General features: G+C 36.9%; 1 protein-coding gene and 1 non-coding gene across 4 annotated transcripts in view; both read left to right on the forward strand.

The window, feature by feature from the left end:
• Trpc4ap (transient receptor potential cation channel subfamily C member 4 associated protein) overlaps positions 1–27305 on the forward strand; it is a 77065-nt gene that overhangs the window by 4671 nt on the left and 45089 nt on the right. For 2 of the 3 annotated variants that reach the window (XM_013150261.3, XM_003467747.5), the window contains exons 2-4: positions 11958–12086; positions 16966–17082; positions 25040–25097. In XM_013150261.3, coding sequence (XP_013005715.1) covers positions 11958–12086; positions 16966–17082; positions 25040–25097 — 304 coding nt within the window. Of the gene's footprint in view, positions 1–10923; positions 11032–11957; positions 12087–16965; positions 17083–25039; positions 25098–27305 lie in introns of all 3 variants that reach the window. The other variant, XM_063248478.1, reaches the window with a different exon arrangement.
• LOC111756192 (U6 spliceosomal RNA) lies at positions 18216–18319 on the forward strand. The gene has a single exon (XR_002790668.1). It is a non-coding gene; the product is annotated as a U6 spliceosomal RNA (small nuclear RNA).

Consider the following 27305-nt stretch of genomic DNA (forward strand, 5'->3'; position numbering starts at 1 on the left):
ACAACCTCGTGTTTGCCAAACAGGCACTTAAGCCGCTGAGCTAACCCCCTGGCCCAACTTCTTAAATTTTAATGCTCATTTCTTTCTTTAGCCTTATTCTGAGCATTGATATTTGCAAAACCCAGAAATTTATGTCAAATAAATCTTTTCTTTCCTGCTAAGGATAATTTGATACTGAAAAACTCCTGTATAGGATAAAGTCTCACATAAAATCTATTAATTTCCCCAAGAAATGTTTGTATTCAGAAACCCTAAAATTCACTCCAATTTTGTAAAGACAATGTAAGCACCATTAAAATGGACATGACTATTCAGTGGTTAACATTTGTTGTTGGAATTACCTATCATTTAATCATGAGTAATCCTTTAAGACTTGCACTTAGTTTGATATTTTGAGGCACTAGATACCTTACACTTGAGACTAAACAAGAAAGATATACATTTTCTTTATGGGAAATTTAGCCTCTATTTAAAGAAAACAGTAAAGACAAAATAAATCAATGAAAACTAAATGTCTAAAAATGTCACAGTGGCTAAACAGGTTGATAGCTTATTTGATGTAAGAGATTATCACTGCTGTAAACTGTCAAACCACAAGTGCTCCAAGAGCAAAGCCCTGCCAGTAATTCAGCTACGAAGATGACTAGATGACACTGCTTTCATTACCGTGCTCAGCTGTTCACAAGGATGGCAGAATCCAAATGATTATTTTTAAATGAGAGTTAAGTGCTTTGCAAAACAATGTAGAGGTAGTAACAAATTCCTTGTGAAGTTGAATAGGGCTGTGATCTGATCTCTGAGTTTTGTTTGTTTTGTTTTTTGGTTTTTTGAGATAGGCTCTCACTATGTAATTCAGGCTGTTTTTGAACTCACCGTGTAGCCTCTGCTGGCACTGAACAATGATCCTCCTACCTCATCCTCCTGAGTGCACTATGACATCCAGTACACCCAGCCTCATCTCTTGAGTTTCATGAGCCTTATAATAAAAACAACTATGCCCTGTGCCCTTGGTTCCCGGAGAAGAATCCAAGAAGCCAGACAGCCAGTATTTCTAATAACAGGGTTAGATTTATTGGCTTTTCCATCTGTTTCTTTTTCTTGTAAAATATTAGTATTTAATTCGCAACACTTTATGCTACCTTATTCTCTACCATTCTCCCAGTGTAGCTGTGTTACAGCTTTGGTTGTTGTTGGTATTAAGTATTTACATCATGCTGATGATAAAATTACTATGTACAGAATTATACTGACTTTATGTAATTTTTTTGTTTTAACTTTTAAAAACAATCTTTTTGTTTCATTTGTGCCTTCTGAAAGGTTTTATTAGGAAGTGTGTGTGGCATAAGATGGAACAGTGCATGGACTAACATCCCCCTTTTGAGGTGGATTTACACACCTGTTTTAGCTTTGCATCACTGACTAAATACCTGAGAATAACAATTCACGGAGAAAAGATGAGTTCCTTGCAGTTTCAGAGGTTTAGTCCACGGTGGCTGTTCACTGCTGTGTCCCTGTCCTGAGGAGGCAGAAGGGTGTGGTGGAGGAGAGCTGCTCTTCTCCTGGCAGCAGAGAAACGGAAACAGGAAGGTGCTGGCTGTGGTGGTGTACACCTGTAATCTCAGCACTTGGGGCTGAGGCAGGGGGATTGCCGTGAGTCTGAGGCCACCCTGGGCTAGTGAATTTAAGGCCAGTGAAAGATGATAGACTGAACTACACACCTCTGTCTCAAAACAAACAAAGGAAAAAGGGGGCCAGGAACAAAACAAGCCCTTCAAAGCCATACTCTTAGTGACCCACTTCATACTATGAGGCCCTACCCCCAAGCAGCCCATTGAGCTGTAAACTCATCAGCGGATTAATCCTCTTGGTGAAGTCAGAGTCCTCGTGATTCGATCACTTCCCAAAGCCCATCAATTCTGTTGCTCCCAGTACATGAGCCTTGTTGGACACATCATTTCCAAACTATAATGATGTAAAATTTAGGATTTTGGGGTGTTTTTTCTGGTGCCAGGGATTGAACCAAGAACCTTATTTATGGTAAGATGGTATCTACCTCTAAGCCACATGTTTAGTCCAAATATCCTTTTAGTATGTAGTGGTATGAGTTTTGAAAACTGCGTATGGTCATGTGATCACCGGTACAGTTAAAGAAAATTCCCTGGTAATTGTCAGCTCCTTTCTACAATTCTCTTTCCTCTTTCTTCCTATTTTTTTGTTTTCCCCAGACTGTTACACACACATACACCACAGCCTTTTGAGTCTGCCATCTTTTTTTAAGGGGGGTACTGGGAATTGAACTCAGGATCTTACACTTGCCAGGCAGGCATTGTGCTGCTAAGTTATACCCCAGCCCCTGCCATGTTTCATAGGCACAATCCTTTAAAATTTGAATTACAGAATTCACACATTTTATAATTTCTTTTTTTAAAAAAAGTCCCTCATTTATTCTTACTAGCATTTTAAAATTACTATATATGCAAATTATTAAAACGATCTTTCTTTCTTCCATTTTTGATTTTGCTTTGTAGTCCAGGCTGGCCTCAAACTCAAAGCAGTCTTTCTGTCTCTGCTTCCTGAGTGCTGGAATTATAGGTGTGTGCCACTATGTCCAGCAATTGTTTTTTTTTTTTTACCTGGCAATTCTTGCAACTTTTTTTTTTTGGTACTGGGGATTGAACTCGTGACCTTGCTCTTGCCAGGCAGGTGTTTACGCCACTGAGCTAAATACTCAGTCCTAATTCTTTTTTTTTTTTTTGTACTGGGGATTGAACTCACAATCTCTAGTTTGCCAGACAGATACTTATGCCAGTGAGCTAAATCCCCAGCCCTCTAGCCCTAATTCTTGCAACTTTAAATCCAAAATATTTTGTTTTTTCATGCTTCAGGTACTATTTCCTAAGTCATGTGTCTTTTTTTTTTTGTTGGAACATGTTTTCTAGTTGCTTCTCAAGGAAGAGTATATGGCACATAATTTTGTAAAAGCCTGATGTCTTAGTTTTTTCTCACTACTGAGACACCCAGAGTTAAAGGAGGAAGTAAGTATTTAGCTCACATTTTGAAGAGGTATAGTCTAATAATTTTTTTTTTTGAGATGGGGTCTTGCTATGCAGTTCAGGCTGGCCTTGAGCTCACTTTGTAGCCCAGGCTGGTCTCAAACTCGCAACGATCCTCCCACCTCAGCCTCCCGAGTGCTGGGATTACAGGCATGAGCCACCACGCCTGGCTGGTTTAATCTAATAATTGATTGACCCCAAGGCAGGGTGACACATTGCAGTGGGGCAACAGTTCATGGTGGTAGAAGACAGCAAAAGCAACTAAGGTGGGGAGGGAGTTAGAGAGAGCTAGCTCTTTGCCTCTTTCTGCCCGTTTTATCTTATCTAGGCTGCTGGGTTGAGGGTGACACCAATTCTATCAGTGATGAGTAATCACCCACCTTTAATTCCAGCATTGCATACTCAGTTTAACCACCTCTGAAAAGCCCATCCGCCATGACAGTGTGAGGCTTTCAGGGGACATGTAGACACAAAGCATAACACCTGGCATATCTGAAAATGTCTTTTATTCTGACATTTGTATATTTAGTTTAAATAGGTATAGAATTCTGAATTGAAAGTTATTTTCCCTTAAATTTTAAATAGTACTGTACCATTGCTTTTAAGCAAGTACATTCCTTTGCTCCATAGTGTTGGATTTGTCCATGAAGTTGGCAAAACTGCATTTCATTCATTTTCATTGAAGCATAGTATTCTGTTTTATTAATGGATCACAGTTAATACATTCTACTTTTAGGAAGTATTTAGAATCTTTCTAATCTTGGGCTGTTAATAAACAACACTGACATGAACATTCTTTTTCACAGCTTTTATAAATAGTTGGGGGAGGTACTTAGAAGTAGAGTTAGTTTTTTTTGTTTGTTTGTTTGGTTTTTTTTGTCTTTTTCCTTTTTATCGGTACTGGGGATCGAACTCACAACTGCCTGCTTGCAAGGCAGGCACTTATGCCGCTGAGCTAAATCCCCAGCCCCTTAGAAGTAGAGTTAGAATTGCTGGATTATAGGGTATCTGTAGTTATTACTATATTCTAGCTGTCCATAACTATTATCCATCAGTGAGTACTACTGAAGAATTTGTCAAGTGATTGTACTTATTGCACTTCTACCAGCAGTATATGCGAGCTCTATGTTGTAGCTAATGGTGTTGTTTTTAAGTTCAGTCTTTCTTACAGGTGTGTAATAGCATATTATTAGAGTTTTAGTATGTGTTTTTTTTTTTTTTTTTTTTTTTTTTGTCTTTTTCCTTTTTATTGGTACCGGGGATTGAACTCACGACTGCCTGCCTGCCAGGCAGGCGCTTATGCCATTGAGCTAAATCCCCAACCCCATAGTATGTATTCTTTTTTAAATTAATTAAGTTTATTGGTACATTTTAGGAATAGAGTATGTATTTTTTCAATGGCTTAATGAGGTTGAGCACCCTTTTAGAGATTTATTGACCATCGGGACCTCACTTCTGTGGGTTGCCTGTTCACGTCTTTTTTGTGGGGAAGGTACCAGGAATCAAACTCAGGACCTTGCTCTTGCCAGGTAGGCACTTGTGCCACTGAGCTGCATCCCTGGCCTGCTTGTTCACATCTTTGGCATGGTTTTCTCTTATGTTGCCTGTTTTGTTTTAAACTTGATGAGATGTTCTTTTTTGAAATTCTTTGCATTTTCTGGAAATGAGTGGGCCCTTTGTAGTGATGTTTTCTCTCATTCTTTTGTCTTTTTAATGTGTAAGATCTTTTGATTGAACAGAAGTGCTTAATTTTTATTACAGTTCATCAGATCACTTTTTCTTTACGGTTAGTGTTTTTTTTCTATTTGAGAATCTTAGCGTGTTCTAAAGTTACAAAGGTAATCTGTATATATTTAGAAGCTTTACTGATTTGCCTTTGTGTTTAGATATATGGTACATTTCCCTGAGAATTGATTTTAGAGTATCAATTTGTGAAGTTTTCCGTATAGACACCCAGTTTGACTCATCATTATTCATTGGAAAGCACCCCCCACACACTCTCTATGGTAGTGTGAGGGTTCTGTTTAATGTCTGATGTTTTACTGGTCTGTTTATCCTTGTGCTGGTGTTATATTGTCTTGTTTTCTGTCATTTGCTATGTGTTGATTTGTGCTGGAGTATGCAGAATAGGCTTATGTTTTCCTACTTACAGTTAAGATCACCTTGCCATTTTCATATGCATGTTACAAACATGTACTTTTTTTTTTTTTTTTTTGGTACTAGTAATCAAACTCAAGACTTTGTGCTTGCCATGCAAGTACTTATACCACTGAGCTAGATCTCTGGCACAACATGTACATTTTTGCAATTGTTTTTAATTTTTATTGTTACCAGTGCATATTTTCAATACCTAATTCATTGTGAGGACTGGTACCTATGCATAGCACACCTTAATTCATTTTTTTGTCTTTTTTGAGACAGGGTCTTGCTATGTCTTTCAGACTAGCCTTGGGCTCACTTTGTAGCCCAGGCTGGTCTCAAACTTGCAGCGATCCTCCTGTCAGTCTTCCGAGTGCTGGGATTGCAGGAGTGAGCCACCACATCTAACTCACCTTAATTCTTTTAAGTCCTCTTCTACTCTTTCCTCTTCCTCCTTCTATCTCTTGTAGATGTGTCTTGAAAACTACATGTTTTAAATCTATCACTGTAATATAAAAGCAAGATTGATGTTTATATTTCTGTAATAGTTTAACAATTTACTGTTAGCCTCTTTTTGAAGTGTATAGTGGAATATCATTACCTGCAATAAAAGCTTATATTTTTTCCTTTCTTATTTTTTCTTTATCTTGTCTTACTCTGCAGGCCTCTGATCTAATGACTAAAAGTAGCATCTTTTTGTTCTAAGAGGGAAAAAGCCACTGGGAGTTTAGCTTAAGGCTTAGAACTTAAGTCTGCTTAAATTCCAGCTGGCAAGTGTGAGGTCATAAATTCCATCCCCAGTACCAAAAAAAAAAAAAAAAAAAGGAAAGAGCCTTAAACATTTTACCATTAACTATTTTCACTTGGTTCAAAATATTTTTAAATTTCTCTTGAGATTCTTTGACCCATATGTTATTTAGAAATGGGTTGTTTCATTTCCAAATATTTTGGGATTTCCAACTATCTGTTAATTGATTTCTTGCTTAATTGCACTGTGCTTTGAGAGTATACTTGGTGTAACTTCTGTTTTTTAAAGCTTGCTCAGGTGTGTTTTGTGGCCCAGAATGTGGTCAGTCTCGGTACCTGGTTCATGTGAGTTTGAGAATAACATATAATATTCTGATGTTGTTGGATGAAATATTCTAAAAATGTTATATAGATCCAGTTGATTGAAGGCCAGCCATACCTTTACTAGTTTTACGCGTGAGGATTATTTGAGTCCAGCTATAATAGTAGATGTATCAGTTTATCCTGGCAGTTTTTTTACTGTTTTTGGTTTTTTTGAGGAAGAGTCTTATTGTGTAGATCACAAGCCCTGTTCTTGCCGCTTCCTGAAGCAGTTCTGGAAGTCATCTTCCATGAGTGTCTTTTAAGAGGTGTGATCATCCTGCCTCAGCCTCCCAACTGCCAGGATTACAGCTGTATACCACCACACCTCGAATTTCTTTCAGTTTTTCCTTCACATATTTTAACTTGTTAAGTAAGGGGTGATTGAAAAATAAGGTGAACGTTTACATGATTTCAATTTATTATCATAAAGGACACATTGCCATTGATCACCCTCAGAATACTCTCCCTTGCTCAAACACACTTATCACTCTTGCCACTTTCTGGAGCAGCTCACAAAGTTCCTAAGTTGAACAGACCGGGCACCAACCTGTTAACTTGTCTCCCAGGCTGAGCGTTGTTGTGGTGTCTCTTCTCTTAGTTTGTCAGTTACACTCCTTTTAAAGCCATCTTTAGTGGTTGCCCTACGGTTCGCAGTATTCATTTTCAGTGACCATAAGTCTACTTAAGATAATGCTACATTGCTTTGTGATGGTGTTAAGTACTCTGTTACCTGTTCTCTCCCTCCCATTACTTTTAAGATTGCTGTCACTCAGTTCACTTCTCCAAATGCTATATTCGCCTATTACATTGTTACTATTTATTAGCTGAGTGATTTAGATTCATTAAGAATAAAAACTTAGTTATTTTCACATTCTGTTCATTTGTTCTATCTTCAATACTCCTTGTGTATATCATTTGCCTTTTTTCTAAAGAACTAATGTTAACATATCTTATAGGACATGTCTTCTGTTAAAAATTCTCTGTTTTCTTTTGCTTAAGTAAGTCTTTAATTTTCATTTACTTTTGAAGGATAGTTTTTACTGGATTTCATGTTGTAGGTTGGTATATTTTTTTTCTTTAAATTAAAAAAATATTTTACTCTACTTTGTAATTTTTACCCCATTCCTATATAAGTAAGAGGTTTTATTTTCCTCTGGCGTGTGTGTGTGTGTGTGTGTGTGTGTGTGTGTGTGTGTGTGTGTGATCAAACTCGTGACCTTGTTTTTACCAGGCAAGCACTTTGAATGCTGAGCTAAATCTCTGGCCCTCTGGCTGTTTTTAAAGATTTTATTTCTTTGACTTGTTGTTTGTTCATGTCATTGTTTGGTACTTTGAACATGATATGGTCACCCGTAGTGGGCTTTGTTGTTTGTCTGGGGTTTTTTTGAGGCAGTGTCTTGTTACTGAGTGCAGGCTGGCCTTAAACTCGCTGTGTAGCCCTGGCTGATGTGAACTCTCATTGATCCTCCTGCCTCAGCTCCCCAAGTGCTGGGATGATAGGTGGGCAACTCCACAGCTGGCCTACACAACATAAAGTTTTTAAAAAATATTATTTTTCTTGGTGTTCTGAATTTCATGGATCTGTATCATTAATTTTGGAAAATTCTCAAATATTGTTTCAAATACTTTTCATTTCTTTTTTCTTTTCTAAGTATTCCATTTATGGTTCAAACCTTTTGTAATTATCCTGTAGTTCTTATTATCTTCTTTTTCATTTCTTTTTTAAACCTTGTATTTCAGTTTAAGAAGTTTCTGTTGCCATCTCTTCAAATTCACTTGGCCATCTCCAGTGTGCTGATGAGCCATCAAGGAATTCTTCATTTCTGTTATAGTATTTTGGTTACATTTGGTGGAGTTAGATTTCTTTTCTTTTTATTTTTGGACCTTATCAGATGGATAGTTTTCATCATTCAGTGAGTATCTTACTGCTTTCTTGTACTGTCCATTGAACCACAAAAGGTTTTACTTTCTTTTTTTTTTTTTTTTTGTCTTTTTCGTTTTTACCGGTACCAGGGATCGAACTCACGACTGCCTGCTTGCAAGGCAGACTCTTATGCCCCTGAGCTAAATCCCCAGCCCCCTAAAAGGTTTTACTTTCAATGAAGTAAAGTTTACTTTTTCCTTTGGTTACTTTAGTCATAACTAAGAATTGATTGCCTAATTTAAGGCAATGAGATTTACACCTATATTTTCTTCTGTTTGATAGTTTTAGCTCTTACATTTAGCCTTTTGATCAGTTTGAGTTAATTTTTTGTATATGATATAAGGAAAATGTTTCTTATTTTGTTTATAGATGTCCTGTTGCCCTAACCTTGCAGCATTTGTTGGAAAGACTTTGCTCATTGAACAATCTTTACTGTCTTGTCAAAAATCAACTGACCATAAATATAAGGGTGCATTTTGAAATCTTCATGTTCTTCTGTTAGTGGCCATATAGTCTTGATTATTTTAGCCTTATAGTAAATTTAGAAATCAGGAACCATGATTCTTTCAGCTTTGAGTTAGTTTTGCCTATCCTGGATCTCTTGCTTTTTTGTATGAATCTGAGGATTAGCTTGTCAGCTTCTGTGAAGAGGTCAGCTGGAATTATAATAGGAATTGAATCACTGCAGTGGGTATCGCTCTAATAGTAATAATAAGAATCAGTGTGGCTGGCTGTGGTGATACTTATCTGTAATCCCAGTTACTTAGGAGGCTGAGGCAGGAAATCATGAGTTCAGGTTTAACCTGGGCAACACAGTGAGACCCTATCTCAAAAAATATTTGACAAAAGAGGTATTGCCACTTTAGTGATGAACATGGGATAGCTTTCCACTACCTAGACTTTCGTTAACAATATTTTGTTTCCTTATATAAATCTTGTATTCTTTTTGCTTCACTAGTTGGTAAATATTCTTTTCAATGATATTACAAAGGAATTGATATGCTAGATTATGTTACCTACAAATAAAGAGTTTTGTTTCTTCCTTTCCACCCTGGATGCTTTTTGTTTCTTTTCTAATTGTTTAAATTCAAATTTCTATTCAAATAAAAGTGAAAGTGGACATTTTGGTTTTTTCCTGATATTAATGGGAAAACATGTAGTCTATATTAGGTATTATACTAGTTGTAGGTTTTTTTGCAATTGCCCTTTAATAGGTAGAAAAAGTTCCCTTATATTCCTAGTTTGTCCAGTGTTTTAACTGCAAAGATGTATTTGATTTTTGTCCTTTTTTAAATCTATCGATATATCATAAAGGTTTTGTTCTACAAACTGTTGCTATGTGATATTACATATATATTTGTATGTAAGCATGATTATATGTATGTTTTACCAAGGATTGAACCCAGACCTCATGCTTGTTAAGCAAATACTTTACCACTGAAATATATCCCCAACCCTGATATTCATGTGTGAATTGTCCTTGCCTTCCTGATACAAATCTTGCATGTTCATGACGTATAACCTTTTTTCTGTGGTGCTAGATTTGGTTTAGTAATATTTTACTGAGCATTTTTTAATCTATCTTGGTAAGAGAGCTGTCATTTTCCTGTGAAATCTTTGGATTTGTTACAGAGATAATACTGATCTCACAGAATGAGTTAGGAATGTTCTCTCCTATTTTATGGAAAAGTCCAAAGTATTGGTGTTAATTGTTCTTTAAATGTTTGGAAGAATATGCCAGTAAAGTTATCTGTCTGTACCCAGGCTTTTCTTTGTGGGGTTTTGTTTATTTTAAGCACCCATTCAATCTGTTTTTTTAAAAAAACATGTCTATTCAGATATCTTGTTTACTCTTGAGTTGTTTTCACAGGTTGTACTTTCTAATAATTCATCCATTTTATTTAGATTTTCTAATCTGTTAACAGGTGATTGTAGTATTCCATTATACTTTTTTTGTAAGGTTGATAGTAATATTCTGTCTTTCATTTCTGAATTTAATACTTTGTTCTAGAAGTTGGTCAGTGTTTGAACCACAAAAGCATTAGTGTAACTAATGCTTTGTCTGTTTTGTTGATCTTTTCATAACACCTTAAAACATTTGGTTTGTTTGATTTTTCTGTTTATTTTTGCTACAATTTTATAAAATTTTTCATTCTTGTTGATTGTATTTAGTGTCGCCCTTTTTTTTCCTATCTTTTTAGGTTGGATGTTTATTGATTTTTGATCTCTCTTCTATTTTTAATAGCTACAACTATAAATTTTTCCGAATGCACTGTTTTTGTAGTTCCTATAACCACATTTGCTTTTTTTCTTTTTCTTTCAAAGAAATATATATTTCCATTGTTTTTAATCTTGCACTGATTTGAGCTTGCTTGAAAAATTTTGAATTGCTATTCTTCAGTCATTTTTGATGTAGTTAGTAATTTCCTACATTTTACTCTAATATGATCATTCCTTTGAATATCTCATTGTTTCATGTCACCCCCGTATTAACTTTATTTTTATAATCTAAGTAAATGAATTTAAGAAGAACAATGTGATTTGGTCATTATTGTAGGAGTGATATGTCAGGATAGAGCCAAAATATTATTATTATTATTAGTTTTTAGTTTTTTGAGATAGGGTCTCACTATTTAGTACAACTCACTATGTTGTCCAGGCTGACCTCAAACTCATAGCAATCCTCCTGCCTCACAGCCTTTCCCATGCACTGAGATCACCACCATACCTGGCAAAAACCATTATTGAAGATCAGTGGTCCTGTATCATCTTTTACAAGAAGCTTTTGATCTGACTGAGGGACAGGTGCGTTGAAATAATTTACATCTTGTCCCTGATAATGAGTGTTACTTCCTCATTAGGAAGTAATAGTGAAAATTGTCATAATTGATTACTGTTCCTGCCAGTATATTGCTGTTGCTCATCTCTCCAACATTTACGGAGTCTCTGGTGTGTGCCACGCACTGTGGGGTAGAACAAGATAGAGGATGGGGAAGGGGGACACAGTTTAGTGCCTACTTTTAAGTAGTGTGGTCTAACAGAGGAGGGGCTCAAATGGGCCACTGATTATGTTACAACAGGATAAATTATGCAATACATAAAGTCCCAGAGGAAGGGTCAGCAATCTCTTAGAAAGGCTAGTAGGGAAGGCCACTCAAAGAAGATTTCCAGCTGTCTGATTTGCATTGTAAAGGAAAAAGGACATTTTAGGTAGAAGAGACAGGCCGCAAGCATAGCATTTGAGGCCGGGAAGGACGTGCACTGAGAGGCACAGAGAGGACCCGCTGTGTGTAGGTGGAGCGTGGACGGCCCAGTGGGCAGAGATGAGACCCGGAGTAGGGCTTAGACTAGGAAGGGTGTTATGTTAGTAGGAAGAAGTGTGGGCTGTTTCTTCATAAGCTGTTTGGAAGTAACTGAAGATTCCTATATTTTGTTTTCGTTTTTGTGTTTTTTTTTTTTTTCAGTCAGGGTCTCACTGTGCAGCGCAGACTAGCCTTGATCCTACTGTGTGGCCCAGGCTGCTCTCAAACTCACAATAGTTCTCCTGCCTCAGCTTTCTGAGACCTGGGATTGCAGCCTGTCCCACCATGCTCAGCTATTTGAAGATTTCTAAAAAGAGAATTTTGAGTTATTTTCCTGGTTGTGTTTGGGAGTCAGCTACTTCCCCCTACCCATACCTGCTAGTAGATCTTTCTTCACCAGTAAAGTATTCTTTTCTTTTTTATTCATAGTTTCCTGAAGCTTTTTTGACAGAACGGGACAAACAGTCCAAATGGAGTGGAATTCCTCAGTTGCTCCTTAAACTGTACACCACCAGCCACCTCCACAGTGACTTCATTGAGTGCCAAAACATCCTCAAGGTAATTCTTAGAGGCCTTAGTGGAGCTGCCCTGAGAGTCTCCAGGTGACATCACTATCGGCTTTTTTTAATAGCCTGTTTTAATTGTGCGAGCCGTTGAGAAGTTCAGAAAAGGTGCAAGAAGAAAATCAAGTCACCAGTAGCCCCACCATCAAGAGGTGGTCACCATAGGTTTCCTACGTGTATCCTTCCAGGCTTTATTCACGGTTACGTCATGTGGTCCACACTACTCTGGCATTTGGATGACACTTTTTCCCTCCTGGTTTTGGGAATCAAACCCAAGCCCCCAGGCCTGCTATACAGGAGCTTTTTTGAGTCAGGGTCTCACTTTGTGGTCCAAGCTAGATTACAGGCATGTGCCATGTAACCATGCCTGACAGTTTTGAACTCATGTTGCTGCAGGCTTCTGGGAGGGGCCCTGTGACTGCTGATTTGAAGGGGCAGGTGTGATGGTTGGCAGAGGAGTGAAAAGACTGCAAGGATGTAATGCTGAGGTGGTTCTGCAGCCTGAGTGTGTAGCAGAGTGCTGGGCTTGACCCCAAGAAGTTTTGATTCAGTAGCTCTGGGGTCACTTTATTCAAACTTCAGCTTGGGCCAAGTTGAACTCCCAGCTCTGATTGTAGTTATAACCTGGGCAAGTATGTTTGGTCATAACAAAACCAAATAATATAATATTCTTCAAAGGTGAAATTTTATAATTGCATCACAAAAGCCATTTTGTGTAACAGTGATTAAGCTTATATTTTAAGAGAAGGCCTTTTCATGTTCTTGATCTTGTCAGTCTAATTGATAGAAATAATTATAGCCTCTTACATTTATTTAAAAATATTTTCCAGAGAAATTTATATTATTTTATTTGATTACTGCAAAATTTCTGAGATATGTTGTTGAAGTAAAATCGAGGCAGAGAGAAATTAGTATCTGTCGGTCCTTGATGTGTGATCATTTTTTTATTTATCCAGCAAATAACCAAATGTTTATTTAAGATTTACTGTGTAGTTTGTTTTCTTTTTACTTTTTTTTTCCAGTACCGGGGATCGAACTCACGACCGCCTGCTTGCCAGGCAGGTGCTTATGCCGCTGAGCTAAATCCCCAGCCCCATATTGTTTTCTTATTAGCTTGTTCCACATAAACAAAAGATTCTGTCCCCCTCCAAAATTTGAGAATTGCCTTCCAGAACTGGCAGGAGATACTGGGGCTAACCCAAGCCTCTGCTTGGGGCCCAATGAGCGGATACAAAATAGTCACAACTCAGTGACAACCAGAAAGTACAGCCTAATTTAGGAACTAACTGGCACAGAGGCTAGAGACTAGCCTGTACCGCCCCTGCATCCCAGTCTACCCCAGATAACAGTAAATTGGGGAGGACAGCAAAAACTCAAGCCAGCATGCTTCTGAAAGGCCCTAAGCAATTCGGAGAGGGCCAGAGAACTCCAGGACAGTCTGAAAGAAACCAGAAACATGACAAGAGATAAAAAAAAAAAAAAAATCTCCAGCTGCCCAACAGGAGAAAATAAGCCCAGGAGAACTAAACACTGAAGAGAACAAGTACAGTAACCATCCACTACTCGACACAGCATCAGCCGAAATTAAAAAGTACCTACATGATCTCATAGAGGAATTTAAAGCTGTACTCCTGATCCAAGTGAGGCACGATATAAAGAGATTAATTAAAGAAATGACAAGCCCCGCCCAAGAGAACACAGATGGAAGAACTGAGGAAATCAGAAAAGAAAGAGAAGCATCTGAAGAAGAATTTAAGCGTAACCTAGAATACATGAAACAGATCCAAAGAGAATATCAGGAAACTAAAAACTCCATTGAACATTGGCAAAATGCCTTGACAGAAACTAAAGACAGCCTTCTGAAACTTGAAGAGAGATTTAGGACATATGAACGTGAAAGAAAAAGCCTCTTAAAAATAACAAGGAACCAGAAAGAAGCAATTCTAAAACTGGAAGATGACAAAAAGATACATAACCTAAGAATAAAGAATGTGAGTGAGGAAGCAGGAACATCCAAAAATGAAATACAAAAAATATTCACAGAGATATTAAAGCAAAATTTCCCATATATAGCAAAAAGAAATGATATCCAGATAAAAGAAGCATACAGAACACCAGCTACCTACAACCAAAACAGATCTACGCCTAGACATATAATAATCGAGATCCCAGAAATCCACCAAAAAAACAGAATATTAAAAGCAGCCAGAGAAAAGATGCAGGTTACCTATAACGGGAAATCTATCAAAATAACAGCAGACTTATCAACACAAACTCTTAAGTCAAGAAGGGAGTGGGGAGAAATATTCCAAGTCCTGAAAGAAAAAAATATGCAACCAAAGTTCATATATCCATCAAAACTCTCTCTAAAAATTAATGAAGAAATAAGATACTTTCAAGACAAGGAGGAACTGTGGGAGTTCGTGGCCACCAATCCAACCCTACAGAGAGCGCTGAAGGACATTATAGAGAAAGAGAGGAAGAGATACCAGGATTCCAGCAACAGTGGCAGAGAGGCCTCAGTGAACGGGGCAGACAATGGAATGAGGGAATAAGGTGGACAAATTATAGCAGAAAAGTGGAGTAGCAGACATGAGGCAGGGACGGTAAGCTAGTCTTTAGTATAGACAGCTCTGAAACTATATTTAAAAAAAAAAAGCAGAGGTCATTGCTAATGGTGTATAATGATTTAAAAGACACAGTAGCCCTAGTGCCATATTTAGATTGAATTTAATTTGTTCTGGTCTGTCCGCTCATGTCAGATTTGAGGACACAGACACCTTGACCCAAAAATAGCAGGCTATACCATGGTAACTATCCTTACTTTCCTATTAACTTAAACTGAAATCCTATAATACTTACATTGTCTTACTATGACTGATCTTAATTGAATCTGAATCGTAAGACTATGGGTTGGCCATGGCTGATTTTATTTGAAATTGGTATGCTTGTCAGTATCAACCCTAAAAGTAGAGGCAACTACTCTGAGGATGACAAGTTGTAAAGAATATCCATACTGGTATTAATTAGTAACAGCTTCCAAACCCTACAATGCTGCCAAAGTTAAGTTTTTATAAAAATAGGTGATACTATATTTAACTATAATAAGCCAGTGTGGTGGTCAAATCTATTGAAAATAACAAGAGGAAACATAGTAACTATGGAAGATCATCTATATTGTGGTCTTAAATGTTTTATCCATTGCATGTTTTTCTAGGAAATTGTTTTGCTGTCTTGCTATGACTTGGTATTCCCTATAACACAGAGAGGATAGATATATATGTAGAAATTCACACATGGGTTCTTTGTTTTCTTTTTAATTATTTATGGGAACAGATTATATAATGTAAGATGTAATGAACAGATACTCTGAGGAAGAGACACTAAGAAACCCGAGGCTAATTTAGTAGCATTATGATAGAAATTCTAGCAATACTAATGTTTGCTGATTAGAATGACATTGGACTGGTTTCTTGAGTTCAATTTCAGCATATGTAGAGATGGGGACAGCTATCACAAAGAGTAGGAGAGATGAGTTGGTAGTTACTATTGTCTTCCCTAATTTGGTACTTGAGGACCTAAAAAGTCTTCAATGATTTGATTAGTTCTATAATATACACTAAGTATATAAGGTGGATGAAGATGGAGACAACTATTTGTAAAAAACTAGAGACAGTTAGATAGACAATCAAGATCTCCAGTGGGCTTCCTATGAAATCTGTATTTCTTTAAATTGTTTTTTTAACTGCTATGTTCTGTTTTGATATGTTTAATCTTACCCTCTTTGAGAAGTAAAACAAATGTGTAGGACTGATAACCATGTTACTGAGCTCTTGTTCGATCATAGAGCAGAAGGGTTTGTAGTGTCACTTTATGAATGTCATTCTAAATGCTTTAATTTCATAACATGAACAGCTACTTCTAAGATGACAATGTGTAACTTATCAACCAGCAATTTCTTACCGTTTGTTTTTCTGTAAGTTTGTATCATTTCTACCCTTTTTTAAAATCTCCATGTATTCTTTTGTTTCCTTTTCTTTAAATAAAAAAAAAAAAAAAAAAAAAAAAAAAAGAGAATTGCCTTCCTGTGTCTACAGTTTCAAATACTTGTTGTCTTGAGACCTACCTCAAGACATCTATTCTAGCCTTTTTATCAAGAGTATTTAATCTAGAGGGGGGAAGAAAGGTTTCAGATAGATACAAAATAGCAATGCTAAATGTGTGCTGAAAGTGTTAACCATCGCAAATGACTTACTGATTGCTTTGCTGGATAGAACATCAGATTGCATTTGAGCTGGGGAGATCAAGGAAGAGTTCCTCCAGAAGGTCAATTTGAGTAGAGATTTGGTTATTACTACAAAATTCAGTAGCTTAAAGGAGCAACCACCATTTATCTCACAATTCCTGGTTCATTGAGTGGTTCTGCTTCCTGCAGTTTTGAGCGAAGTATCGAGACCTCTAAGATGTTAAATGGCCTCATTCACATGACAGGTAGGTTGGTGCAGGCGGTCAGCTGGAGACTGGCCATGGCATCAGTCATGGTCCCAGTTCTCCTTCCTGTGGCTTCCACAGGGGCCGTGTTGGGCTTCTTAGAATGGAACTGTTGGATTCTAGCATGGCAGAGGCCGACTCTACCAGGCCTTAAGACTTGTGTGCTGGAAGTGGTGTAGTGTCTCTCTGCCACATTCTGAGGCAGGTGGTACCAGATTCAGTGTAGAAAAGGACTCTAAAGGGGCCTGGGTGGTAGGATATGTGCTTCATTGGGCTGTTTTCTTCTCATACGGATTCAGTTGTGAGTAAAATACAAACTGATATTTTAGTGTCTGGTCTGTATTGAATTCTAAAACAAAATGTCTCTGTACATTTTTTTAAAGGAAATTTCTCCTCTTCTCTCCATGGAGGCTATGGCATTTGTTACTGAAGATAGGAAACTTACTCAAGAAACTACTTACCCAAATACATATATTTTTGATTTGTTTGGAGGCGTTGATGTAAGTAGCTATTTACTCTTGCTTCTATCATTATTAATACATTAATAGTTTGAATAGTTAAGTGTTAAAGTAAAAGAAAGAATTTTTAGAATTTATGGCAAACATTTCTGATTTTAAATTTTGGAAACTCAGTGGCATTCACCCGTTTAATAGCAACATAGTTTTTTCTTGTTTTTAATTTTTTTTTTTTTTTTTTTTTTTTTTGAGACAAGTTTTCATTATGCAGTTTAGGCTGGCCTTGAACTCACTTTGTAGCCCAGGCCTCTTAACTCACAGGGATCCTCCTGCCTTGGCCTCCTGAGTGCTGGGAGTACTGGTCTATGCTATCACATCCAACATATGTAACCACCTATTTTTAAAAATACCAAGTAAAATGTGTGTTTCCCAGTTTTCCATTGTCTCCTTCTCAGGAGCAGTTGTGATTACTAGTTTCTTGTACATCTTTCTAGAGATGTTCTGTTGCTCTGTGTGTGCGTTTTTGCATGTGTAAATGCCCCCAATTCCACCTCACCTCCGTTTATTTTCTCCCTACACACAGTGGCATACCAATAACCAGTGTGCTCTCTGCTACTTTATTCTTTTCATGTAACCCTAGCATGAGGATAATTTCATTTCAGTGGATGTAGATCTGCTTGTTGCTTAAATATGATGTGTCTGCCCGTCATTTGTGTAGTCCCTAGTTGATGGACATTCAGCGTTTTCCCACACCTTTTCTATTATAAACAAGGCTACAGTAAAGATTTTTGAATGTATTTTTTTGTGTGAATGTAGACCTTTAGAATCAAAGCATATGGCTTTTATTGATTACTGTATTAACTGCAATTTATCAACTTAACTTTGTTGATAATGAAGTACAAGTGTGTTTATAACCTGCACCATCACCAACATAGCATATATGTGTATACAAAGGAATACACCAGTGATTACCACAAAAAAATTCACTTTTGACCTACTGCCCAAATCAGAAAATAGGACATTACCAGAATTTAGACACCTCCTTCACCAAACTGTGTATTTTAAATATTTACTAAGTAGATGTGAGAAAAATCTTATTTTTTCATAGTTTTATTTTACCAATTTATTGAGACATGGTGCACATGCCATACATTCCACCCATTTAAAGTGTGGTTCATGTGCTCACTTTGGCATTACATATACTAAAATTAGAACAGTACAGAGATTAGCATGGCCCTGTGCAAGGATGGCATGTAAAACATACAGTTCATTATTTGTTTTTCAGTGTATAACCAACAACACAGTCAAGTTTAGAATATTTTTAACCCCTTGCAGGAGAAGATCTCCAAATGCATTAGCCTTGTTCCCCATCTCTCCCAGCCCTGCACTAGAAAATAACTCATCAACTTTCTGACCCTATAGATGACCCATTCTGAACAATTCATATAATTGGAATCACATAATCTGTGGTCTTTTGTAACTCGCTTCTTTCACATAGCATAATGCTTTCAGTGTTTATCCAAGTTGAAGTGTGTATCAATACTACATTGTGTATGTGTTTTGGATTTGGTTTTTTTGTTTTTTGTTTTTTGGTGGGTACCAGAAATTAAACTCAGGGCTTTGCGCTTGCCAGGCAGGCACTGTGCCATTGAGCTATATCCCCACCCCACATTTTGTATGTTCAGTAGTGATAGACAGTTGGGCTGCACCAGTTCACATGCCACCAGCAATGTAGGAAGAAACCAGAGTTTCTCTGACCTTATCAGTGCTTATTGTTATCTGTCATTTTCTTTTTTTTTTTTTTCTCATATGGAATAGCATCTGTGTTATCTGTCATTTTCATTATAACCATTTCATCGAGGGAGAAATCAGAAGGAGACAAAACTTTGCGTATGAAGTTTACTTAGTATACATTGTTTGTGTAGATAGCAATTATTTGTAATGCCAAAAATATCCAGGAGAAGCAGTGGTTATTCTATCCTCTGATTGAATTTTATGAAGTCAAAAAATAATGTAAAATTTTAGTAGCATGTAAAAGTTCTTGATGAAAAAGCATGCAACAGGGGCTGGGGATTTAGCTCAGTGGCATAAGTGCCTGCCTGGCAAGTACAAGGTCATGAGTTTAATCCCTGGTACCTACCAAAACAAACAAACAAACAAACAAACGCATGCCACACTATTGTGTCTGCTCTATGATAGTTATCCCGGCTTTTTTAGAAGATGACTTGGGGGTATCTGCTACACAAGGCAAAAGAAGCCAATGACAAGGGCAACTTCTATTATTGTCCCATGTTATAAGACTTGTTTCTTTCCTCTCTTACAAGTGCAGTTGATGTCAGATGCAGATATATGGAAAGCTGAGCTAAACATTTTTCCAGAAATGATATTCTATGGCATAGGGGTACCTGAGGGTTTTTATTTTATAATCTGTTGTCTTGTGCTAAAATAATATACATTTCCCCCTTTTCTCTCAGTTCAGGATGCTGAAATATGGTGTCACATTCTCCTAGGAGAATGTAGATTCGTTTTCTAAAGATTTTGTTGCTAGTTTGAGATGGCAGAAGTTGTCTCAAATGTTCTAGCTCAGCAGTCTAGTCTCAAAAGATTTTCATGTTGGCTGTTTTTTTAAAAAATGATATAAGATTGTTTTCCCTCATTTGGCTTGGTGTATTAAATCTGCTGCCCAAATATCAGCCTGTACCTAAAAGGGGCTAGAAGAGGTTTTTTTAAAAAAGGATTTTTTTCTAAAATTGCATTTAAATTGATTTAAACAATAGTGTAAGACTATATACACATATATATGGTTGATGTTTAAACATGGTGACTTAACAGCCTGCAAGGTTCCTCTGTAATTCTAGCACTCATGCAGGAGGACTAAGCAGGAGGATCATGGTGAATTCAAAGCCAGTCTGGGCTCTGTAATGTGTTCAAGACCACCCTGAACTGCTAGACCCTATCTCAAAACAAACAAAAACAAACCAAAAAATCCCCCAAAATTAACCAAACCAAAACAGTATGTCTGTGTGTGTATATACATATACACATAGTAACTTAGTCATGATCTCAGCATATAGATTACTTGAAAATGTTTGAATATCTTTAAGTAGAAAGTGACCTTAAAAAAAAAAATCTATACAAGAGCCCTTGTTATAAAAGTAGAAGATGAAAAGAAAATTTGGGCCAGTCACAATGGTACATGCCTGTAATCCTAGCTACTCGGGAAGCTGAGACAGGAGGATCACCATGAGTTTGAGGCCAGAATGGACTACACAGTGAGTTCAAGGCCAGTTTAAATTACACAGCAAAACAAAAAAACCTAAAATATAAGTCATGTACCTTAAAATTAACCTTCTAGTCAAACCTTATTGGTTTCTGGTGTGTGCAGGAAGTTTTGCTGTGATCAACAGAACATTTTTGATACTGCCAAAGAAATCCCACACCATCAGCAGTCCATCCCCAGTTAATTAACCCCTTTCTGTTTCCTTTGATTTGCTTATTGTGGACATTTAGATAAATAGAACTGTATACTGTGTGGCCTTTCATGTCTGGGTTCTTTAACTTACATAATAGCTTCTTTGAAATATAATTCATATATAATTCATATATGATAGGATTCAGCCATTGAAAGTGTACCATTCAGTGTTTTTTCAGTTATGTAGCTATCACCACAGCTTTTAAAACATTTTCACTTCTAAAAAGAAGTGCTGGGGGTGTGGCTCAGTGCTAGAGCTCTCACCATGTATGCATAAGGCCCTGGGTTTGATCCCCCACACCCCCCCCAAAAAAAAAGAAAGAAAGAAAGAAAGAAAGCAAGAAAGAAAAAAGAGAAATCCTATGTTCTATAATAGTGACTCCCATAGTCTCATAAGCACCCTGTGTTTAGGCAACCACTGATCTACGTTTGCTACCTCTAGAAATTTTCCTTTTCTAAACATTTCGTATGAATGGAATGACTGGCTGCTTTCACTTAGCCTGATACTGAAGATTTATGTGTGTCCCTGCATATATGTTAGCCCTTCATTCCTTTTTATTGCCAAGAAATTTTTCATTGTGTGGATGGCATCACATTTTGTTTACCCATTAAGCAATAGCTGATGGATGTTTACGTTGTTTATACTTTTGACTTTCATTGGTGCATTTTATTTTTTAAGACAGAATCTCACTATGTACACTGGCTTTGAACTCACAATCTTGCCTTAGCCTCCTGACTGCTGGGATTATAGGTGTGTGTTGCTATGGCCAGGATTTTGGCTATAATTTATAGCGCTGCTTTGATTAATGGTACAGCTCTGAACATTGAAATAAGAATATTTTTGTAGACATTTTTTTTCATTTCCTGTTAGACTGGATGTTTTAAAAATTTCACCCAGAGAGAGAGAAAGAGAAAGAGAAGTTAGTTGCTGGGTCATATGGTATGTCTCTGTTTAACTTTTGATGAGCTGCCAAATTGTTTTCCAGTGTGACTTCATTGTTTTCCACATCCACCAGGAGTAGTTTCAGTGTCTTTCTTTTTTTTAATAAACTTTTTTTTTTTTTTGTATTTTTACCGGTACCAGGGATCGAACTCATGACCACAGGCTTGCAAGGCAGGGCATATGCAGCTGAGCTAAATCCCCAGCCCCTTCAGTGTCGTTCTTAAGGCGCAAAAAGTGATACGGTTCATTGTGGTTTTGATTTGCATTTCCCTGATGGCAGATGATATTGACCCTGTCTTTTGTTTTTGGTACCGGGATCAAACCTCACGCTTGCCATGCAGTTGCTTATGCTGCTGGGCTAAATTCCCAGCCCTTGCCCCTCTATATGTTTATGAATGGCTTTTGGAAATGTTTGTCCATCGCTTTTTAATTGGGTTGGGTTTTGATTGCATTATATTGACTGTTCCTTGATACTGTCTCCGATGAAGTATATAATTTGCAAGTGTTTTCTCCAGATAATTTGTTATTTTTTCTTTTACATTATTGGTAGTGTGCTGTGAAGCACAAAAGTTTTTAATTTTGGTGAACTTCATTTTATCTAAATTTTTTTCTCTTTTGTTCCTTGAATTTTGGTATATATCTAAGAAATCATTGCCTAATCTAAGGTCACAAAGATTTACCCATTTACTTTCTAAGAGTCTGATAATTTTATCACTTACATTTTAGGTTCTTGATTACCCTATCAGATGAGATAAGGGTCCATTTTCATTCTTGTCAGAAATCAGTTGGTTATAGACACATGGGTTTATTTCTATGCTTGCAGCTCAGGATTGTTTTGGCTATTACACATCCCCGATAGTTGCATGTGAATTTTAGGATTAACTTGTCAGTTTTTAGAAAGAAGCCAGCTGGGATTTTGATAATGATTGCATTGAAATTGCTGGGCATGATGCTGCAGACCTCTAATCCTAGCACTTCAGAAGCAGAGGCAGGAGGACCACTGTAAGTTTAAGGCTAACCTGTGCTACCTAGTGAGTTCAAGATCAGCTTTAACTACTTAACAAGACCCTTTCTCAAAAAAAAATTTTTTTTAAGTCAGTTTGAGGAAACTGTCTTTCCATTGTTTAGATTGTCTTTAGTTTTTTTTCCAAAAATATCTCTTTTCTTATATAGTTTTTCACTTGTTAAATTTATTCCTGAGTATCTTACTCTTTTTGAGTCTCTTATAAATGGAATTGTCTTACTTTGATTTTTGTATGATCATATCTGTGTTTAAAAAGACTTGTATTTGGTTAATTTATTATCTTGAAACCTTATTGATGTCTTATCTGATAAATTTTTTAGTGTAAAGTTTTTGGTTTTCTGTATTTTAGTTCTTTAGTTTCTTGTTTTTTAATTTGAATGCCTCTCTTTCCTTACTCCCTCCCACAAGCCCTCTCCATTAGAATCGACAGATGATGTCAAATAGAAGCAGTAAGAGTGGACATATTCGTGTTTTTCTGGTTCTTAGTGGCCAGGTATTCAGTCTTTCTCAATTATGATGTTAGCTCTTGAGAGTTTCATAAAAGCCCTTTATCAGGTTGTTCCATCTGTTTCTTGTTTTATCATGCAAGCGTTTTGGATACTTTTCAAATGCTTTTCATATTTACCCAGATGATTGTGTGGGTTTTGTCATTTATTATACTGACATGATGTATACATTAATTGATTTTCAAATGTTGAACCAACCTTGCATTTCTAGGATAAATTCCACTTGGTTTTGTTGTGGAGCCCTCTTTTTATATGCAGCTGAATTTGTTTTGCTGTGTTTTAAAGATTTTTTTCTGTGAATGTTCATAGGAGACGTTGGTCTGTGATTTTATTGTGATATTTTTGGTTTGGGTCTCAGAGTAATAGAATAAGTTGGAAATTGTGTTTCCTCTTCTTTTTTGGAAAGAGTAGGTATTTAAATGTTGTAAACGGTTCACTGATGAAGCTGTCTGAGCCTAAAATTGTCCTTATGGAGTTTGGTTTAATCACTAATTCATTCTCTTTATTATAGGACTAAAGAGATATGTGGTTTCTCCTTGAATTATGTGTATAGTTCTAGGAATTTGTCTGTTTCATCAGGGTTATCTTATATTAGTTGGCTCTTGTTTGTAGTATTCCTTTATAGCCCTCTTTTTTTCCATCTTGCTTTCTCTTTTATTAGTAATTTTAGTCTTTTCCTCCTTTTTTGGTCTGTTTAGCTGAAGAAATGCTAATGTTTTCAAGGTACCAACTTCTAGGTTTGTCGATTTTTCTCTGTTATTTTCCTTTCTTTATTCCATTAATTTCCACTCTAGTTGTTTTTTGTTGTTGTTGTTTTTTTTGATGGTGCTGGGAATCAAACCCATGGCCTTGTGCATTCAAGATGAAAGCTCTACCGCTGAGCCACATCCTCAGCCCCTTCATCCTAATTGTTATTTCCATCTGTCTGTTTCTGTGAGTTTAGTTTGCTTGTTTTTCTAGTGTCTTAAAATAGAAGATTGGGATTATTGATGTTAAGTAACTTTTTAAAAAAATTGGTGTTTATAACTATAAATTGCCATCTAAATTGTTTTAGCTAGACCAGAAGTTTTGATATAGTCACCCGTCTCATACTTCGAAATTGCTCTTGTGATTTCTTGTTTGTTTCAGATGAATTTTATACTTATCTACATGGGTTTCATTTTTCTGATATCTAATTTAATTTCACTGTGAAAAGAGAATATAATTTCTATGTTTTTAAATTTATTGAGGCTTATTATGTGATTTCAGTTATACTCTAACCTGAAGAATGATCTGTTTGCTTTTGAGTAGAATGTATTCAGTGTTCAACAGACAATGTTTTATGGGTATCTGTCAGTTCTGGTTGGTTTGTGGTTTCAACCTTTTATTTATTTGCTGATGTTCTGCCTGGTTCTCTATATATTATATTTCTGTTGTCTGCTTTAACCTCATGTATTTCAGGGCTCTGTTTTTAGGTGCATATATGTTTACGATTAGTATATATTTCTGATAGATTACCCATTTATCCATTATAAGTTGTCCTTCCTTTTCACAGAATTTTAAAGTACATGCTTATTCCAAACTTAGTTTAAGGAAAATTGTGTGTAGTATACAAAATGAAAAATATATGGATATTACCTTCTCAATCTTTGTAGAAATTAATGATAACAATGAATGATATATATGGAAACTTTTAAAAAATAAATTCATACACATAAGTGCTTTAATTTAAGCAAAGAGTCCCAGTAGTAGTAATGTTCTAGAGCTTTTCAAAAATTAAAGCCACATTGGACCTTAGAGATTGCCTAATTTAATATATTCATTTTTTAAAGTGAGAAGGGTAAGGCCCAAGTAGGGGCATTAACTTGCTTTAGTTTACTGGAGATTAAGTGGCTGGGACTAGAATCCAAGTTTCCTCTTGCTAGAGAACCTCACTGCCTCCTAGAACACGATGATCTTACAGTACTGTGACAGCTGCTTGGGCTATTAGTTGTCATGGCAAAGACTGTTATATAAGTTGTCCTTCGAATTAATGTTGAAGATTTTTATCTTTTTTTTTTTTTTTTTTTCCCAAATAGCTCCTTGTAGAAATTCTTATGAGGCCTACAATCTCTATCCGGGGACAGAAATTAAAAAGTAAGTATAATGTATCAGCCGGGTGTGGTGGCTCATGCCTGTAATCCCAGCTCTCGGGAGGCTGAGGTGGGAGTTCGAGACCAGCCTGTGCTACAAAGTGAGCTCAAGGCCAGCCTGAACTGCATAGGGAGACCCCGTCTCAAAAAAGAAAAAAAAACAGTATAATGTGTCAGATGCTGGCCCTCCTTTCCCAACGTGCCCTTGTGGTGACAGTGGTAGAAGTTACTCTTCCATGAAGCCTTCCTGGCTCTTCCTAGCGAGGACACGCCTCACACACTGCTACAGCTCACTCTCTCCTTCCCCAGCTAAGCAGCTCGCTTGTTCCTTTGATAATGGGCAGGAATACAGATCTGATGCTTCCAGAAAAAGAGCTTGAGAACCACTGGGCTCAAAGAATTTCATCTTTGTACTTTCTAGTAGCCTTTAGGTCCAGCTTTTAGGTTTTGTTTGGAATCCTTATTTCATATATGTAGCTAGCTGAGAGAATAAGAAATAACCTACTCTGGTCACTTTTTTTTTGCTTTATTTTTTTAAAAAACCTATTAGATTTGTTTTATAAAGGTAATGTATACTTTTTGTAAAAAACAGTTTAATCATGCTTGGCACAGTTGCTCATGTTTTTGCACACTTGTAATCCTAGGTACTTGGGAGGCTGAGACTGGAGGAGTACAAGTTTGAGACCAGCCTGGACAGCTTAGCAAGATTATGTCTTAAAAATAGAAAGGCTGAGAATATAGCTCAATGTAGAGTGCCCTAGGTTCAATCCCTGGTACCACAGACAAAAACAAAACCAGTATATATGGTAAAAATCAAAGTATTTTGTTACTGCATAATTTTTTAAGCCAAATGAATATATGGGTTATAACTCTCTTGTTTTCTGCAATTTACACATGCTACAGTTTTAAGGGGCAGAGACGTGGTCTTGCTATGTAATTTAGGCTGGCCTTGAACTCAGTATGTAAGCCAAGGTGGTCTCGAAATCATGGTGATCCTTCTGCCTCAATCTCCCAAGTGCTAGGATAACAAATATGCACCACCACTCCTGGCACAAATTTTTTTTTAGGTATTTAGATTTAAATTTGTAAAAAAAAATTTAAAAATGGAAATTGCATTTCATTCTGCTTTTAAAAGCCAAAAGCTGGGTGTGGTGGCACATTGCCTGTAATCCTGGCACTCGGGAGCTTGAAACAGGAAGATCCCTGCAAGTTTCAGGCCATTTTGGGCTATGTAGTGAGTTCAGTGCAAGACCCTGTCTCAAAAAAGATTTGTATATAGATACATACATACATACATAATCTGTCAGAGGTCACTTCAGTTAACACTTGATGAGTGCCCTTCTACAAACACCACATACATTTGAAATTTTTCATATCTAATATCAATAATGCATACTGTATAAGACCTCATTTGTCCAAGCAGTAGTAGTTAAAAGAATTCATGTTCATGTTCATTGTCTCAGTTTTGTACTCTAAGTTGGTCCTTACTGCTTTCTACCCCACCAGCTAGTAGCATATTGGTTACTTGCTGGTGTACTCAGTCTGTCTTCCTCCCATTGGATTTATAGATTTCATGAGGACTGAGACTTAACTTTTTTCTTTTTTTTCCTTACTACTAGCTGCTTTAGAGTAAGTACTGAATGGATATTTGATGAGTGCATGAATTCCAACTACCTTTGAAAAGCAAATGTAGAAATTCTGAGAAATCGATCTGGTGTTTCACCCTGGCCTAAGTTATTAAATAAAAAGACAAAATAGGCCAGGCTTGGTGGTGCACGCCTGTAATCCCAGTGCTAGGGAGACTGAGGTTGGAGCATCACTGTGAGTTCGAGGTTAGCCTGAGCAACAAAATGAGTTCAAGGCCAGCCTGAATTGCATAGTAAACCCTGTTCAAAAAAGACTAACCCCCCAAAAAATAAAGACCAAAAGTAGGTTGAGAGGTAGTAATGGGGACTACTGAGTAATTGCTTTGTCTCAAGATCACCCATCTGATCAGGCCAGCTTGACAGAGCTGCTCTTTAGAATCCTGGAGGGAAATCTAGCTTTTCAGAGTTTATGCCAGCACAAGGGTGAATGGAAACACTTTTTACCAAGTAAAAGCAGTGCAACTCCATGCAGCAGTGCCTACCTGAACTTCCAGTTCCTTGAGAGGCTGAGACAGGATTTCAAGTCAGAGGCCAACCTGGACAGCTTGGTGAGAACTTGTCTCAAA

The sequence above is a fragment of the Cavia porcellus genome, unplaced genomic scaffold (genome assembly GCF_034190915.1).
Source record: "Cavia porcellus strain 051 isolate PalLab524CR breed Dunkin Hartley unplaced genomic scaffold, mCavPor4.1 scaffold_5, whole genome shotgun sequence".
NCBI lineage: Eukaryota > Metazoa > Chordata > Mammalia > Rodentia > Caviidae > Cavia > Cavia porcellus.